The 16,962-nt window shown below is 43.3% G+C and overlaps 1 protein-coding gene across 6 annotated transcripts in view; it reads left to right on the forward strand.

Moving 5' to 3' along the window:
• Positions 1-3,323: 3,323 nt before the first annotated feature.
• LOC105707862 (coiled-coil domain-containing protein 77) overlaps positions 3,324-16,962 on the forward strand; it is a 45,535-nt gene continuing 31,896 nt past the window's right edge. For 2 of the 6 annotated variants that reach the window (XM_064377631.1, XM_064377634.1), the window contains exons 1-3: positions 3,424-3,677; positions 10,711-10,764; positions 14,219-14,450. In XM_064377631.1, the coding sequence (XP_064233701.1) occupies positions 10,727-10,764; positions 14,219-14,450 (270 nt within the window). In that variant the 5' untranslated portion in view covers positions 3,424-3,677; positions 10,711-10,726. Of the gene's footprint in view, positions 3,403-3,422; positions 3,678-10,710; positions 10,765-12,304; positions 12,380-14,218; positions 14,451-16,962 lie in introns of those variants that run through there. The other 4 variants (XM_064377632.1, XM_064377633.1, XM_064377635.1 and 1 more) reach the window with 4 other exon arrangements.

Consider the following 16,962-nt stretch of genomic DNA (forward strand, 5'->3'; position numbering starts at 1 on the left):
GAGCTGAAACTGTGCCACTATACTCCAGCCTGGGTGACAGAGTGAGACTCCCTCTCAAAAAAGAAAGAAAAAAGAAAAACAACTATTTACATTGTATTAGGTACCATAAGTAATCCATAGATGTCCCGTCTCTACTAAAAATACAAAATTAGCTGGCATGGTGGCACATGCCTGTAATCCCAGCTACTCGGGATGCTGAGGCAGGAGAATCGCTTGAACCTGGGAGGCGGAGGTTGCAGTAAGTCGAGATTGCACCATTGCACTCCAGCCTGGACCACAACAGCAAACCTCTGTCTCAAAAAAATAAAAATAAAAAAAATAAAGTATACGGGAGGGTGTGCATAGGTCATATGCAAATAGTATGCCATTTATGTAAGTGACTTTAGTGTCCACGCGTTTTAGTACCCAGGAATTGCCTGGCACCAATCCCCAGCAGATACTGAGCAAGGGACAACTATATTTCCAATTAGGGAAATAAGTCAAGATTTTACAAAAGTGGTAGTGTTTGAGTTGGCCCTTGTAAGAATTTTGAGTGAAGATTCATTGAATGGACCAATACAGATAAAAGGAAGAGTGTGAACTGAAGCTGGAAAGTGCATCTTATGTTCAGGAGATGACCAGCAATTTCTTTTAATAGAGACAAATTGGGTCCGAAAATGGCAGTCTTTGAATGCCATATTACTATTTGAACCTTATTCTCTAGTTTGTGGGGAATTATCAAAGGTTTATAAGCAGGAATGTGACATATCCAGAATTGTGCTTTAAAAAAAAAATCACCTTTCTTTTTTTTTTTCTTGGAGAGTCCTACTCTGTCACCCAGGCTGGAGTGCAATGATGCCATCTCAATGGCTCACTGCAACCTCTGCTTTCCAGGTTCAAACAATTCTCCTGCCTCAGCCTCCCAAGTAGCTGGGATTACAGGCATGTGCCACCAAGCCTGGCTAATTTTTTTTTTTTTTTTTTGAGACTGAGTTTCACTCTTGTTGCCCAGGCTGGAGTGCAATGGTGTGATCTCAGCTCACTGCAACCTTCACCTCCCAGGTTCAAGTGATTCTCCTGGCTCAGCCTCCCAAGTAGCTGGGATTACAGGCATGCGACACCACACCTGGCTAATTTTGTATTTTTAGTAGAGATGGGGTTTCTCCATGTTGGTCAGGCTGGTCTCAAACTCCGGATCTCAGGTGATCTGCCTGCCTCAGCCTGTCAAGGTGCTGGGATTAGAGGCGTGAGCCACCACGTCTGGCCTGAAATATATTTCTTAATAAGACCTGAAAGTCAAAATGACTCCTTGATCCATGAGCGGCAGAATGTCTGTTGTGTTTGCAAGCAGGAAAGCAACATTCACCTGTTTGCACATCTCCACCAGAGCTCTTGGGTGACCAGGTGCATTGTGAGTGAGAAGTAATATTTTGAAAGAAATTATTTTTTTCCTGAGCAGTAGGACTTAAAATAAAACAGTGGACTTATTCAGTTAACCATGCCATAAACATATATGCTGTCGTCGAGGTTTTGTTGTTCCATTTATAGAGCACAGGCAGACTTTATCTAGCATAATTCTTAAGGGTTCTAGGATTTTAGGGCGGTAAATGAGCACTGGCTTCAACTTAGAGTTATCAGTTGCATTAGCCCCTAACATGAGAGTCAGTTTGTTCTTAGAAGCTGCGAAGCCAGGCATTGACTTCTCTCTAGCTCTGAAAGTACTAGCATCTTCTTCCAATAAAAGGCTGTTTCATATACATTGAAAGTCTGTTGTTTAGTGTAGCCACCTTAATCAATTACCTTAGTTAGGTCTTCTGAACAACTTGCTGCAGCATCTACAACAGCACTTGCTGCTTCAGCTTGCACTTTTAAGTTATGGATATTTCCTTAACTTACCTTAAACCTCGCTAGCTTCCACCTTTTTTTCTGCAGCTGCCTCACCTGTCTCAGCCTTCATTTTATTGAAGAGTTAGGGCTCCACATTAGGCTTTGACTTGAGGGAATGTTGTGGCTGGTTTGATCTTCTATCCAGATCACTCAAACTTTCTTTGTATCAGCAATATCTGTTTCACTTTCTTATCATTTGTGTGTTTACTGGAGTAGCACTTTTAATTTCCTTCAAAAACTTTTCCTTTGCATTCACAACTTAGCTGTTTGGTGCAAGAAGACGCTTTCATCCTGTCTCGGCTTTCAACATGCCTTCTTCACTGAGCTTAATCATTTTCAGCTTTTTATTTAAAGAGATGTGTGACTCTTCCTTCCACTTGAACCCCACTGTAGGGTTGCTAATTGGTCTAATTTCAATATTGTTGTATCACAGGAATAAGGAAGCAGGAAGAGAAGGAGAAAAGCAGGAAGACTGCCGGTCTGTGGAGCAGTCAAAACATCCACAACATTTATGAATTAAGTTTGCCATCTTATATGGGCATGGTTCATGGTGCTCCTACACAATTACAATAGTAATAAAAAGATAACAGATCAGCATAACATATACAATAATTATGAAAAACTTTGAAATAGTGTGAAAACTACCCAAATGTGGCACAGAGACACATAGTAAGCCTGTGCTGTAGGAAAAATGGCGCAGACAGATTTGGTTCTATGCAGTGGCCACAAACCTTCCATTTGCAAAATCAGTTATCTGTGAAGCGCAATAAAGGAAAGTTAGCCTGTAGCAGATGCACGTTTCATTTAGACATCCTTAGGACTCATACTAGTGAAGGGCCCCAGCTTTTCCATACAGGTAGCTGCAATTTTGAGATGAAAGTGCCTCTTCCCCGACCTTTACACCTTGCTTTCTGGAAAGATGAGACCATAATGGATTTTTAACTTGCTTTGACGATTAAAGCCCATTGTCTTACATTTCTCCGGAAAAGGAAGCAGTGTCTGCTATGGAACAAACAGTAGAATTTGAATACATAATCCCCTGACCGTAGAAACTGAACCTCAGGTCCTATCCTGGCTCAATGGAGGAAGAAACTTTTCTTAGAATGTTTATCTTCTTGACATGCTTGTAAATTACAACCTATATACACCATGAACGCGGAAGTACCTGAGCTCAAAGCAGTTTAGTAATCTTAAGTGGGGGTGACCAGAAGTGGTGCCTTCTGACCCCAAACATCACACTACCCGTACGTGGAGGAGCGGGTTGCAGCTCCGCTGCATCGCCGCGCGCGAAGCAGCAAGCAGAAGAAAAACTACATTTCCCAGCGACCACCGCGCGGCGAGGAACATCGCGAGGAGGGGCGAGATGGGGAAAATGGCCTCTATGTGAAGCCCCTTACCATTGGTGCGTAGTCTAAAGGGCCGTGTAAGCTGCTGCGCGATTGGACAGATTCAGGGACGTTCAGTGGCGCCGTGACGCTCCTTGGTTTGACTTTTATTTTTCGGTTGAGTTCCCTGACTCGGAGACTTAAGTGTGTCGTGAGTACAGAGTTTCGGGTCTGGGGTGAAGGGGTTAGGGAAGAGGCCTTGGGAAGAAAATCTGGTGAGGGAGAAATACCTGCGGAAGCAGTGCGGAGGAGAGGGACGTGGGCCTGGAATCTGGGGTCTGCGGAGGGGCTGGGGACCGGGAGAGGAAAGTTCGAATCTGCAAAGGGAGAGACCTCGCGAGTGCTGGAGGGTTGGGACCTGGAGCAGTGAGGGAGTCGAGAATGGGATGAATTGGAAAAAGGAGTACAAGATTCGGAGTCCTGGAGGTGGGTCCCTGTATACGTTCACCCTACGCTGGTCTAAGCTTCAATTTCCTCATTTGTAAAATAAGGGATAATAAAAGTACTTAACAGTTGTGGAAATAAATCAAATAAATTCCACAGGTTGTTACAGGGCTAAAAGAAAAAAATTCAAAGTGCTACACAAATGTTAATTGTTAATAGACAAGCTATAAGAGTGTACCTAAGCAAGGATATCAGAGATAGGTGCATAGAAGCTAGCTGAAACCCGTTAATTTACCTATAAACAAGGGCATTGTTTTGGGAGAGGCGCTGAAGAGTAACACGGTTTCTATCTGCAGGGAACGCACGCCATCCTGGGAGAAACGATAGCAATAAAGAACTCTAATATGTTTAATTGTAGAGAATTTCAAAGGCAGTTCTTTTGCAGGTAGATCATTTTTGCTAAATCATTTTGAACGGAGAGACTCAGGATAGAGATAAAAGAGGTGGTATTTAAGATGAGTTTTCATGTACAGACTAGATTTTGTTAACTGAAATTATGAGGGTTGTTGAGGGAGCTGTGTTCCAGCTAGAGGGAAGCTCATAAACAAAGGTATAGAGGGGGGAAGTTATCAGGAAACGGTACATTTAGGGGAGTAGAGGGAAATAAGGCGAGAAAGAGGTTTGACCCTTATGTAGAAAGCCATTAATTTTAGGCTAACAAATTTGATTTAATGCTTTAGGCTATGAGGTGCTACTGATGAATTTTATTAAAGAAAATGGTCCAGGAGAGGCAAGGAGTAGATTGAACCATTAGTTAAGCTGTTGTAGTGGTGTGGGTAGGAAGTATTGAGATTCTGAATTAACATGGTCATTTTGCAGATAAAATATATAAGATATTCATATGGTCAGACAGGAGGTTCAGGAGAATGAGTAATCAAATGATGAATTTAAGTTGCCAACTCCAGGTTGCTTGGAAACGCTGAATTAGTAACTAAAATAGGAAAGTAGAAGGGGCACATTTAAATGTTAGCTTTGAGGTGCTAAAAAAAAATCTGAGTGATTTCTTTTTTAAGTTAAACATTTCAAGCGCTAATGAGACTATAGGTGAAAATGTCCAGTATGTTTATGTTAATTCAAATTAAGAGCTTGAAAAAGATGTCATTTATTTATTCAACATGTAATTGTTGCTTACTCTAGTGTTTTAGATGATAGAATTAATAGTCTGGCAGGGTGGCTCATGCCTGTAATCCCAGCACGTTGGGAGGCTGAGGCGGGCAGATTGTGAGGTCAGGAGTTCGAGGTCAGTTTGACCAACATGGTAAAACTCCGTCTCTACTAAAAAAAAAATACAAAAATTAGCCAGGCATAGTAGCATGTGCTTGTAGTCCCAGCTACTTGGGAGACTGTGGCAGAAATTGCTTGAACCTTGGAGGGGGAGGTTGCAGTGAGCCCAGGTCACGCCACTGCACTCCAGTCTGGGCGACAGAGCGAGACTCCATCTCAAAAAAAAAAAAATGATAGAGTTAGTCATAAAAACAGGAGAAATAATGATGTTCCCAAATAAATGGTTAGAGGAAATGGTGAAGTTGAAGACAGAACCTTTTGAACCAAGAGAGTAAAATTGTCAATAATAATAATAGTCCGCCTTTGTTGAGTGCTTATATATGTGTCAAACACTGTCACTTGGCTCTATATTCATTATGTCTTTTAATACTTACACCAACCTATGACACAGAAGTAACTGAAATTTAGAGTATAACTTGCCTGAGGTACACCACTAATAAGAGGCGGAGCTTTAACTCAATCCCTAGTCTGATTTCAGAGCCCACTGTCTCAACTACAAAGCAATATTTATTTTTATTATTATTATTATTTTCAGAAAAGGTCTCACTCTGTTGCCCAGGCTGGAGACCAGTGGGGCAATCTCAGCCCAGTGCAGCCTCTGCCTCCCAAGCTCAAGCAATCCTCTTGCCTCAGACTCCTGAATAGCTGAGGCTATAGGCACGTGCCACCACACCTAGCTAATTCTGTAATTTTTGTAGAGACAAGGTTTCACCATGTTGCCCAGGCTGCTCTTGAACTCCTGACCTCTAGCCATCCACTCACATTGACCTCCCAAAGTGCTGAGATTAGAAGGCATAAGCCACCGTACCCAGCCTATTTTAATTTTTTTTGAGACAGGGACTTGCTGTATTGTCCAGGCTAGACTGCAGTGGCACAATCACTGCTCACTGCAGCCTCGAACCCCCAAGCTGAAGTGATCCTCACACCAAGCAGCTGGGACTACAGATGTGCCACAGTGCCCCGCTAATTTTTACATTTTTTGTAGAGATGAGTTCTTGCCGTGTTACCCAGGCTCAACTCCTGGGCTAAAGCAATCTGCTGGCCTTGGCCTCCCAAAGTGTTGGGATTACAAACGTGAGCCACCATGCCCAGCCAAAGCAATATATTTTTAAAGTGTAGTTGGCACTACCAGGCACAGTGACTCACGCCTGTAATCCCAAACTTTGGGAGGCAGAGGCAGGTTAGATCATCTGATGTAAGGAGTTCGAGACCAGCCTGGCCAACATACTGAAACTAAAAATACAAAAAATTAGCCAGTTGTGGTGGCAGGCACCTGTAATCCCAGCTAAGTCAGGAGAATCACTTGAACCTGGGAGGTGGAGGTTGCAGTGAGCCAAGATCATGCCACTGAACTCTAGTCTGGATGACAGAGTAAGACTCCATCTCAATAAATAAATAAATAAATTAATTAATTAATAAAGGGTAGTTAGCACTATTGAATTAAGCATACAAGTGAAGGAGTAACTGTTGGATGAAGGAGGATAGAAACAGAAAAGAGCAATTGAATTTATTAATTTGGATGTCTGCTGACCAATAAGAGTTCGGTTAGATGTCATAGTAGAAGCCTGAGGCCTGGCTCGGTGGCTCATGCCTATAATCTCAGCACTTTGGAAGGCTGAGGCAGGAGGATTGTTTGAGTCCAGGAGTTCAAGGCCAGCCTAGGCAACGTAGCAAGGCCCCGTCTTGCAGCCAGAGAGGTGAGTGTAGACAGCTTTATTTGTGGACATGTGCAATAGTGAGGACAGTCATTATGAAGGAGAAGAGGGCTGCAGGTTGTTAGAAGACTCTTTTAAAGTTTCAAATTACTCTTTTTTTTTTTTTTGAGACAGAGTCTCGCTCTGTCGCCCAGGCTGGAGTGCAGTGGTGCAATCTTGGCTCACTGCAACCTCCACTTCCTGGGTTCTTGCAGTTCTCCTGCCTCAGCCTCCTGAGTAGCTGGGACTACTGGTGCACACCACCACACCCGGCTAATTTTTTTGTATTTTAGTAGAGACGGGGTTTCACTGTGTTGCCCGGGCTGGTCTCGAACTCCTGAGCTCAGGCAATCTGCCCACCTCAGCCTCCCAAAGTGCTGGGATTACAGGTGTGAGCCACTGCACCCAGCCTCAAATTACTTTTAAATGGTTTTGGAACAGTGAAATTTAGCTTCAAGTTGTCATCAATATCCATACAATGGAATTTTATTCAGCTGCAAAAAGAGATGAAGTACTGATACATGGTGCAACATAGTTGAACCTTGAAAACATTGTGCTAAGTGAAAGAAGCCAGTCACAAAAGACCATGTACTAAATGATTCCATTTATAGGAAAGTCCAGGATAGGGACATTTGTAGAGACAGTAGATTAGTGGTTGCGTAGGGCTGGGAGACTGGGGTGATAGCTGAAGGACACAGGGTTTTTTCTTGAAGTGTTGAAACTTCTGAAATGGACTCTGGTCATAGGTGCACGTATCTGTGAATATACTAAAAAACATTGAATTGTATGCTTTGAATGCATTTAATGGTATATACAAATTAAATTTCCATAAAGCTATTTAAAAAAAAATGTTACCCATAATCCTACCATGCCAATCCAATAGTTTTTATTTTCTAGAGTATTTTGACGAGAGGCAAATTGGCCCAATCTGGAGAAGTATTTTGGAAGGAGGTGGGTTTGGAGGAGAAGAGTAATCATTTTAAAGGAGAGAATTAGAAGAATAAAGATGGCATATTTGAAGCGTTGACTGTAGAAGAAAGCAAATGGGATGAGAGAACCAGAAACAGATTTTTTAGCTGGATTGAGTAGACTGCCCAGCAGAAGAAAAGGATGTTTAATAGTCTTTCAGATTCATATTGAGAATTAATGTGTGTGTGTGTGTGTTCAGTAAATATTTATTAAATACTTATTATGAGCCAGGCACTATTTAAGTTACTAGGGATACAGCAGTAAACATAATAGATAAAAACCCCTGCCCTTAGTGAGTTTGCATATTACAGTGTGGAGAGACAGACATTAAATATTAGATAGATGTTTATAAGTGTTTGACTTTTTTTCTTCTCTCTGTCACCCAAGCTGGACTGCAATGGCATGCTGATGGCTCACTGCAGCCTTGGCCTCCCAGTGCAGACGATCCTTCTACCACAGCCTCCCGTTTAACTGGGACTACAGGCACATTCCACCATATCTGGCTAATTTTCTGTAGAGACAGGGTTTTGCCATGTTGCCCGGGCTGGTCTCAAACTCCTGGACTCAAGCAGTCTATCTGCCTTGGCCTCCCAAAGTGCTGAGATTACAGGAGTAAGCCACTTCACCCAGCCAAGGTTATAAGTGTTATGGAGAAAAGTAAAGCAGAGAAGATGGATGAGGGTGGTGGAATGGTCAGGAAAGACTTCATCAAGAAAGTGACATTTTAGCTCTGAAGGAGGAGAAGGGAGTAAGCCACATAGATAAATGAGGAAAGAACATCATAGCAAAGAGAACTACACGGGTATAGGGACTCTGAAGTAGAAATGTGCCTGTGTTTGAAGAACAGCAAAGAGGCCAGTGTTTTTGCAGCAGTGAATAAGGAGAAGAGTACTAGGTAAGGTCACAAAAGTAATGGGGTTGGCCAGATCATATAGGACCTTGTAGCCAATTTTAAAGACCTTGACTTTCTGAGTAAGATGAAAGTCATTGGAGGCTTTTGGGCAAGGGAGTTTTGTGTTTTGATATATACATTAATGTGTTGAGAATATACTGTAAGGGATGAGGTTGAAAGTGGAAGGGGGGCAGAGTGTGGTGACTCACGCCTGTAATCCCAGCACTTTGGGAGACCGAGGTGGGTGAATTACCTGAGGTCAGGAGTTCGAGACCAGCCTAACCAACATGGTGAAACCCCATCTCTACTAAAAATACAAAAATTACTGGGGCTTGGTGTCATGTGCCTGTAATCCCAGCTACTCCAGAGGGAGGCTGAAGCAGGAGAATCACTTGAACCTCAGGGGGGTGGAGGTGGCAGTGAGCCAAGATTGCACCATTGGACTCCAACGTGGGTGACAGAGCAAGACCCTGTATATAAAAAAAAACAAAAGCAAAAAACTGGGCTGAACCAGGGCTATGAGGGCATAGGTGGTAAGTAGTTGTCAGATTCTAGCTGTTTTGATGTGCTAGCTAGTAGGATTTGCTAATGGGTGTGTGTGGCATGTAAGACAAAGAGAGGAGTAAAATTTCTCCAACCACGTTTGTTTGTTTGTTTGTCATAAACAACTGGCAGCATAGAATTAGTATTTACTGGAATGTAGAATTCTAAGAGAAGAGCAAGTTTTGGTGGTGGGAGGTAGGTATCAGGAGCTCAGTTTTACACTTGACAAGCTTGGGAAACCTGCTAGACATTCACATGGAGAGACGGAGTAGGCAGTTAGGTGTGTGAGTCAGAGCAGAAGGCAGAGTAAGGACTGAGGCATCAATTTGAAAACCCTAATGTGTATATGCTACTTAAAGCCGTGATACTTCAGGAGATCACCAAAGCAATGAGTAATGACCAGTAAGGAAAGGGGACAACCAGGAAGAAGTTCCCTGGAAGCCAAACAAAGAAAACTTTGAAGGTATCAGGGAGAGAGGCACTGTGGGGTTCTGAGCAGGAAAATGGTGTATGGCAGTAACAATGGCAATGATCTCTTTTGATACTTTTTCACAAAATTCTTTCCCAAAGGACTGAAGATTTTAAGCAGATTATACCAGGTAGAAGAACATAACAGAACATCATCTGACTTGCTCAGAATCAGAAGGGGTTGACAGAGTATGCTTGATAAGAAAGCTTTCACCAAAGCAATAAAAAATCAGCCTCTCTTCCCCTCTTCCCCTTTCTCTCTCTCTCTCTCTCTCTCTCTCTTGTGTGTCAATCATGTAACATGGTATGATATTCCCTTTCCAGCCATGAGGTTTATATTCCTGAAAATTTCTTTTTTTTTTTAATGTATTTATTTTACTTTAGGTGCATACTATATCTGACATTTCTCCCCATGTTATCTCTCCCCATGAAAATTTCTATAATAAGATTGTTTAAAGTACAGGAGCTCAAGAGCTTGCATTATGAATTGAGATGGAGATTGTGAAGAGACTTTTAAAGTTTATAAGTAATTTTTTTTCTTTTGCTCAAGATGCTAGAGAAAGCATGTGAAATAAAGATAGCATCAATGGCTTTGTATTCATTTTAAATTCAATATAGTGGGTACACTACCTTAACTTCCATTTACTACTTCCTTCTTTGGAGAGGGGAGTGGGGCAGGGGAAGTCAATATGTTGCTGAGGCTGGCCTCCTGGGCCTAAATGATCCTCCCTCCTCAGCCTCGTGAGTAGCAGGGACTATAGGTGTGGACCACTGCACCTGACTGTATGTACTGTTTCTTGCTTATTAGAGACTTCTCTTCATCTCCCTCTTCTATCCTATAACTTCAAGGAAAAGACTGTAGGTTTGTTTTTCTTTGTTGCAGATAACAGGGAGACCTTTTTTCCTTTGTATGCTTATCCATTTAAATATTTAATACCATTCTGATTTTTATTTGAAAATAATTATGAGGAGTACCTTTTGAAAATTCAAAAGGCATGAATTTCAGGATTTGGAGACACTTTAAAGAAAACTACATTTTAAAACATTAAGTTCTTTCCAAGAGGCAAATATGATGATGTTGAAGAGGGAACTAGTCTATACATCCTGTACTGTTTTTATTTTTCTGTTCTTGGCCCCTCATTATGAATTTTTGTGTATTTGATAGGTGTGAAAAAGACGGCATGAACTTTACCCCAACACACACCCCTGTCTGCAGAAAGTAAGACATTTGCTTATTTTCAACTTGTTAAAATAAGAAATCAAGACTTGTATAGCCTGAATCTTAGTTAGCATAGGAACTGGAAAGGTATTGGAAACGTACTTCCTAAAGTTTTTTTTTTCTTTTTCTTTTTTTTTGAGACAGAGTCTCACTCTGTTGCCCAGATTGGAGTGCAGTGGTGCAATCATAGCTCATTGCAGCCTTGATCTCCTGGGCTCAAGCAATCCTCCCGCCTCAGCTTCCCAAAGTGTTGGGATTACAGGCATTAAGCCACTGCTCCCAGCCTGAGACAACCCCTTTTAGAAAATATGAAATGTTGGCTGGGCGCGGTGGCTCACACCTATAATCCCTGTACTTTGGGAGGCCAAGATGGGTGGATCACTTGAGGTCAAGAGTTCAAGACCAGCCTGGCCAACATGGTGAAACCCTACATCTACTAAAAATACGAAAATTAGCCAGGCATGATGGCAGGCGCCTATAATCCAAGCTACTCGGGAGGCTGAGGCAGGAGAATCACTTAAACCCAGGAGGTGAAAGTTGCAGTGGGCCTGGATCGTGCCACTGCACTCAGCCTGGGTGACAGAGTAAGACTTCATCTCAAAAAAAAAAAAAAAAAAGAAAAAGAAAAGAAAATATGAACTGTTAAGTAGGCCGAGCACTGTGGCTCACGCCTGTAATCCCAGCACTTTGAGAGGCTGAGGCGGGCAGATCACAGGGTCAGGTGTTTGAGATTAGCCAACATGGTGAAACCCCGTCTCTACCAAAAAAATACAAAAATTAGCCAGGCATGGTGGCGTGCACCTGTAATCCCAGCTATTCGGAAGGCTGAGGCAGAGGTTGTAGTGAGCTGAGATCACACCACTGCACTCCAGCCTGGGCAACAGAGCAAGACTCCATCTCAAAAAAAAAAAAATGTTATGTAAAATAGTATTTCTCTCACAAGTTTTTAATGATTGGGAAAATGTCTAAGGTTTTCTTCATACAAGTTGACAAATTTTAATATCTTCATGCTTATTTATTAGAAGTAAGCACATATATTAACTACAACTCAGAGCTTCTGGTATAGTTTCTTCACTCTGCTGTCTGTTTTGTTATGTTGTAAATTGTAGACAACCAAGCTGGATTTATTTTCACATGAGGGTTACTCTTCTTCTGTACTATTTGTTTTCTCACTTCCATTGTTTTAGCTCAAGTCTTGTTTGCTAGAAGCAAACAAACAAAAATTTCAGGTCCACCCTTTTTTTTTTTGAGACGTAGTTTTCCTCTTGTTGCCCAGGCTGGTGTATAGGCTCACTGCAACCTCCAACTCCCAGGTTCAGGCGATTCTCCTGCCTCAGCCTCCTGAGTAGCTGTGACTACAGGCGCATGCCATCATGCCCGGCTAATTTTTGTATTTTTAGTAGAGACAGGGTTTCACCATGTTAGTCAGGCTGGTCTCAAAACTCCTGACCTCATGATCTGCCCACTTTGGCCTCCCAAAATGCTGGGATTACAAGCATAAACCACCATGCATGACCTTTTTTTTTTTTTTTTTTTTAAGGTGGAGTTTCACTCTTGTTGTCCAGGCTGGAGTGTAATGGCACAATCTTGGCTCACTGCAGCCTCCATCTCCCAGGTTCACATGATTCTCCTGCCTCAGCCTCCCGAGTAGCTGGGATTACAGGCCTGCACCACTAAGCCCTGCTAATTTTGTGTTTTTAGTAGAGATGGGGTTTCACCATGCTGACCAGACTAGCTTTGAGCTGACCTCAGGTGATCCACCTGCCTCAGCCTCCCCAAGTGCTGGGATTATAGGCGTGAGCCACCATGCCCAGCCATGTCCAGCCTTTGATCAGAGTCTTTTGCCACTTATAACATCTAGTTCTAGTCTGTGCAATTCAGATGTCTCAGATGTTAGAGATTAGCATCCGATGTGATTGTTCCCATTGCAGTATGTTTGTTTCTTTTTTTTTTTTTTTTTTTTGAGACAGGGTCTCCCTATTTTGCCCAGGCTGGAAGGCAGTAGTGCAGTCTTGGCTCACTGTAACCTCCACCTCCCAGGCTCAAGCGATTCTCCTGCCTCAGCCTCCCAAGTAGCTGAGATTACAGGCATGCACCACCACACCTGGCTACTTTTTATACTTTTAGTAGAGATGGGGTTTCACCATGTTGGTCAGGCTGGTCTCAAACTCCTGATCTCAGGCCATCCAACTGCCTCAGCCTCCCAAAGTGCTGGGATTACAGGCATGAGCCACTGTGCCTGGCCTGCAATTTTCCTTTTTTTGTTTTTTCTTTGTCTTGTTTTTTGAGACAGCGTCTCACTCTGTCACCCAAGCTGGAGTGCAGTGGTGCAATCTCAGCTCACTGTAACCTCTGCCTCCTGGGTTCAAGCAACTCTCCTGCCTCAGCCTCCCAAGTAGCTGGAATTACAGGCATGCGCCACCACGCCCGGCTAATTTTTGTATTTTTAGTAGAGACTGGGTTTCACTATGTTGGCCAGTCTGGTCTTGAACTCCTGACCTCAAGTAATCTGCCTGCCTTGACCTCCCAAAGTGGTGGGATTACAGGCATGAGCCACTGTGCCCGGCCTGCAATGTATCTTATAGTACTGCATTTTCTAATTGTTACTACATGGTGTCACTTAGTTTATATTCTTTTTTTTTTTTTTTGAGGCAGAGTCTTGTTCTGTCGCCAGGTTGAAGTGCCGTGGCATGATCTTGGCTCACTGCAACCTCTGCTCCAGGTTCAAGCGATTCTCCTGCCTCAGCCTCCAACAGGGATTACAGGCACACGCCACCATGCTCGGCTAGTTTTTGTATTTTTAGTAGAGACGGGGTTTCACCATGTTGACCAGGCTGGTCTCAAACTCCTGACTTCATGATCCATCCACCTCAGCCTCCCATAGTGTGGGGATTACAGGCATGAGCCATCACATCCGGCCTATATTCTATTTTTTTTAAGTTATTTCTTTAGTCTCTAATATATTTTACTTTTACTTTTTTAGAGACAGGGTCTTGCCCAGAGTGGACTGGAACTCCTGGGCTCAAGCAGTTCTCCCACCTCAGCCCTCTGAGTAGTTGGGACTGCTCAGCTACTCAGCTGTGCCACCATTCCTGGTTCTAACATGTATTTTGAATTTAGCTTTAAACCAGTAGTACTTGGAAGATAATTAATAAAATTATTTGCTATCATGTAATATCAAACTTTCAAGATTTTTTTTTTTTTATATAGAGACAGGGTTTCACTGTATTTCTCAGGCTGGTCTTGAACTCCTGGGCTCAAGTGATTGTCCCACCTTGGCGTCCTAAAGTGCTGGGATTACAGGCATGAGCCACTATGCCTGGCCAAACTTTCGAATTTATGAGCACCTTAATTATAAGCATTTTAGGAACACAGAACCCCCCTTTATTTAGAAAGTTATAACTCATAAACTTTCACAGAGTGTGATAAATATTTCCTTTCTAATTTCACATAGGCGAACAGTTGTCTCCAAACGTGGTGTTGCCATTAGGGATTCCACCAAGAGGAGGGGAATGGCAGATTCACTGGAGTCAACCCCCTTGCCTTCCCTAGAAGATCGCCTGGCCAAACTCTGTCCTTCTAAGGAGCTCCTGGAATATTATCAAAAGAAGATGGCTGAGTGTGAGGCAGAAAATGAGGACTTATTGAAGAAACTGGAACTCTACAAAGAAACTTGTGAAGTACAGGTAAAGAGACAATGCACACGTTTTTGGAACTCTGATGAAGTCTTCATTAATTAGAGACGCTATAGAAGTACAAGCTTGTATCATAAGCAGATGTTTTATAAAAATATTCCTTTTTTATTCCCCAGCCCAGCTACCTGCCCTTCAGGCCCTCCTTGGATCATAACCCCCAAAACTGCTCTTCTTCTAAAATCTTAAATTCTGATATCTCCATATTTCTCGTACTTGTAGTTCTTTCATCTTATACCTGACTAGTCCTTAACTTTGTTACCTTCGTAGCTTCCTGACTTTTCGGTTTTCTAAGTGCTACATACAGCTCTGACATCGTGTCCTTCAAACCTAAACCCCATGATGCTTTACTTTGGTAATAACTGCACTGCCTGTAAATGACTCCTCGCTCAATTATTCTTTTGCTCCACCTGTATAGCAAAAACCTAGCTGTGGGATCATCCAGTTTTCTGCCACCTGTTCTCCTGTAGCAGGATTTCTTGACCGCAGCATTATTGACATTTTGGCCTGGATGATTCTTTGTTGTGAGGGGTTGTCTTGTGCATGACAGGATGTTTAGCAGCATCCCTGGCCTCTACCCACTAGACACCAGTAGCACAACACCCCCAGCTGCGACAATCAAGAATGTTTCCAGGCTGGGCATGGTGGCTCACACCTGTAATCCCTGCACTGTGGGAGGCCAAGGCGGGTGGATCACGAGGTCAAGAGATCGAGACCATCCTGGCCAACATGGTGAAACCCTGTCTCTGCTAAAACTACAAAAATTAGCCGGGCATGGTGACACGCGCCTGTAGTCCCAGCTACTCGGGAGGCTGAGACGGAAGGATCACTTGAACCCAGGAGGCAGAGGTTGCAGTGAGCTGAGACTGTGCCACTGTGCTCCAGCCTGGCAACAGAGCAAGGCTCTGTCTCAAAAAAAAAAAAAAAAAAAAGTCTCCAGACATTGCCAGATATTTCTGGAATGGGTGTATGTATGTGCAAAGTCACTCCTGATTGAGAACATTATTGTTGAAAGGTCACAAAACAATCAGTATATAAACAAATTCGGCTGTACCCTCAACCACCATATAACAGTTTTCCTACCTGTCCATCCTGGGTTTCCTCTCCTTCCACATCTGTGTCATACCCTCACCTCCAGCCTGCAACCCCTTCTTAGTGCTCCTCTCTCAGCATCCTTCCTGCTTGTCTACACACAGTCCCTCCATATCCATCTTCTTCTTTCCTTTCTTTTTTCTTTGGTTGGTTTTTGTTTGTTTGGTTTTTTGCTTTTTGAGACAGGGTCTTGCCCTGTCACCCAGGCTGGAGGGCAGTGGCACAATCACGGCTCACTGCAGCCTTTAACTTCTAGGCACAAGTGATCCTCCCGCACTCAGCCTCCCGAGCAGCTGGGACTACAGGCACACGCCACCATGCCCTGCTAATTTTTAAAAAATTTGTTGTAGAGGCTGGGCACAGTGGCTCATGCCTGTAATCCCAGCACTTTGGGAGGCTGAGGTGGGCACATCATGAGGTCAGGAGATTAGGCCATCCTGGCTAACATGGTGAAACCCTGTCTCTACTAAAAATAGAAAAAAATTAGCCAGGCACGGTGGCGGGTCCCTGTAGTCCCAGCTACTCAGGAGGCTGAGGCCAGAGAATCGCTTGAACCTGGGAGGCAGAGGTTGCAGTGAGCTGAGATTACGCCACTGCACTCCAGCCTGGGTGACAGATTGAAACCCTGTCTCAAAAAAAAGAAATGTGTTGTAGGGACGTGATCTCGCTATGTTACTCAGGCTGGTCTTGAACCTATGGGCTCAAGCAATCCTCCCACCTCAGCCTAACAAGGTGCTGGGATTACAGGTGTTAGCCACGGCGCCTGGCCTGTAGTCGCCTTTCTGACCATCTTCTTACTGCTTCAGGAACAAGGCATCTTTGTCTATTTGAGCTGGATTGATCATTGATCCCATGCCTACTGTAGCCCTCATCCCTTTTTCCTCTTGAGAGACCCTGCTCCATCATTTTTCTCCACTTTCTGTTGTATTTTTTTTTTTTTGAGATGGAGTTTCGCTGTTGTTACCCAGGCTGGAGTGCAATGGCGTGATCTCGGCTCACCGCAACCTCCGCCTCCTGGGTTCAGGCAATTCTCCTCCCTCAGCCTCCTGAGTAGCTGGGATTACAGGCACGCGCCACCATGCCCAGCTAATTTTTTTGTATTAGTAGAGACGGGGTTTCACCATGTTGACCAGGATGGTCTCGATTTCTTGACCTCGTGATCCATCCGCCTCGGCCTCCCAAAGTGCTGGGATTACAGGCTTGAGCCACCGCGCCTGGCCTTCTGTTGTATTTTTAACTTCTTGCTTGATGTTAGCTTTTTCTTCTTAGTATATAAACATACTGAAGTTTTTTCCAACTTAAAAGAAAAATTAAAAACTCTTCCTTCATTGTGCTTCTCTCTCTAGCTACTCTTTTTATATAAATGGCTCTTTCTTTTCCCAGTCACACTTCCAGAATCATTTAACTTTCCCAT

Source organism: Aotus nancymaae, unplaced genomic scaffold (assembly GCF_030222135.1).
Source record: "Aotus nancymaae isolate 86718 unplaced genomic scaffold, 86718_ANA_hifiasm-v0.15.2.pri h1tg000016l, whole genome shotgun sequence".
Lineage (NCBI taxonomy): Eukaryota > Metazoa > Chordata > Mammalia > Primates > Aotidae > Aotus > Aotus nancymaae.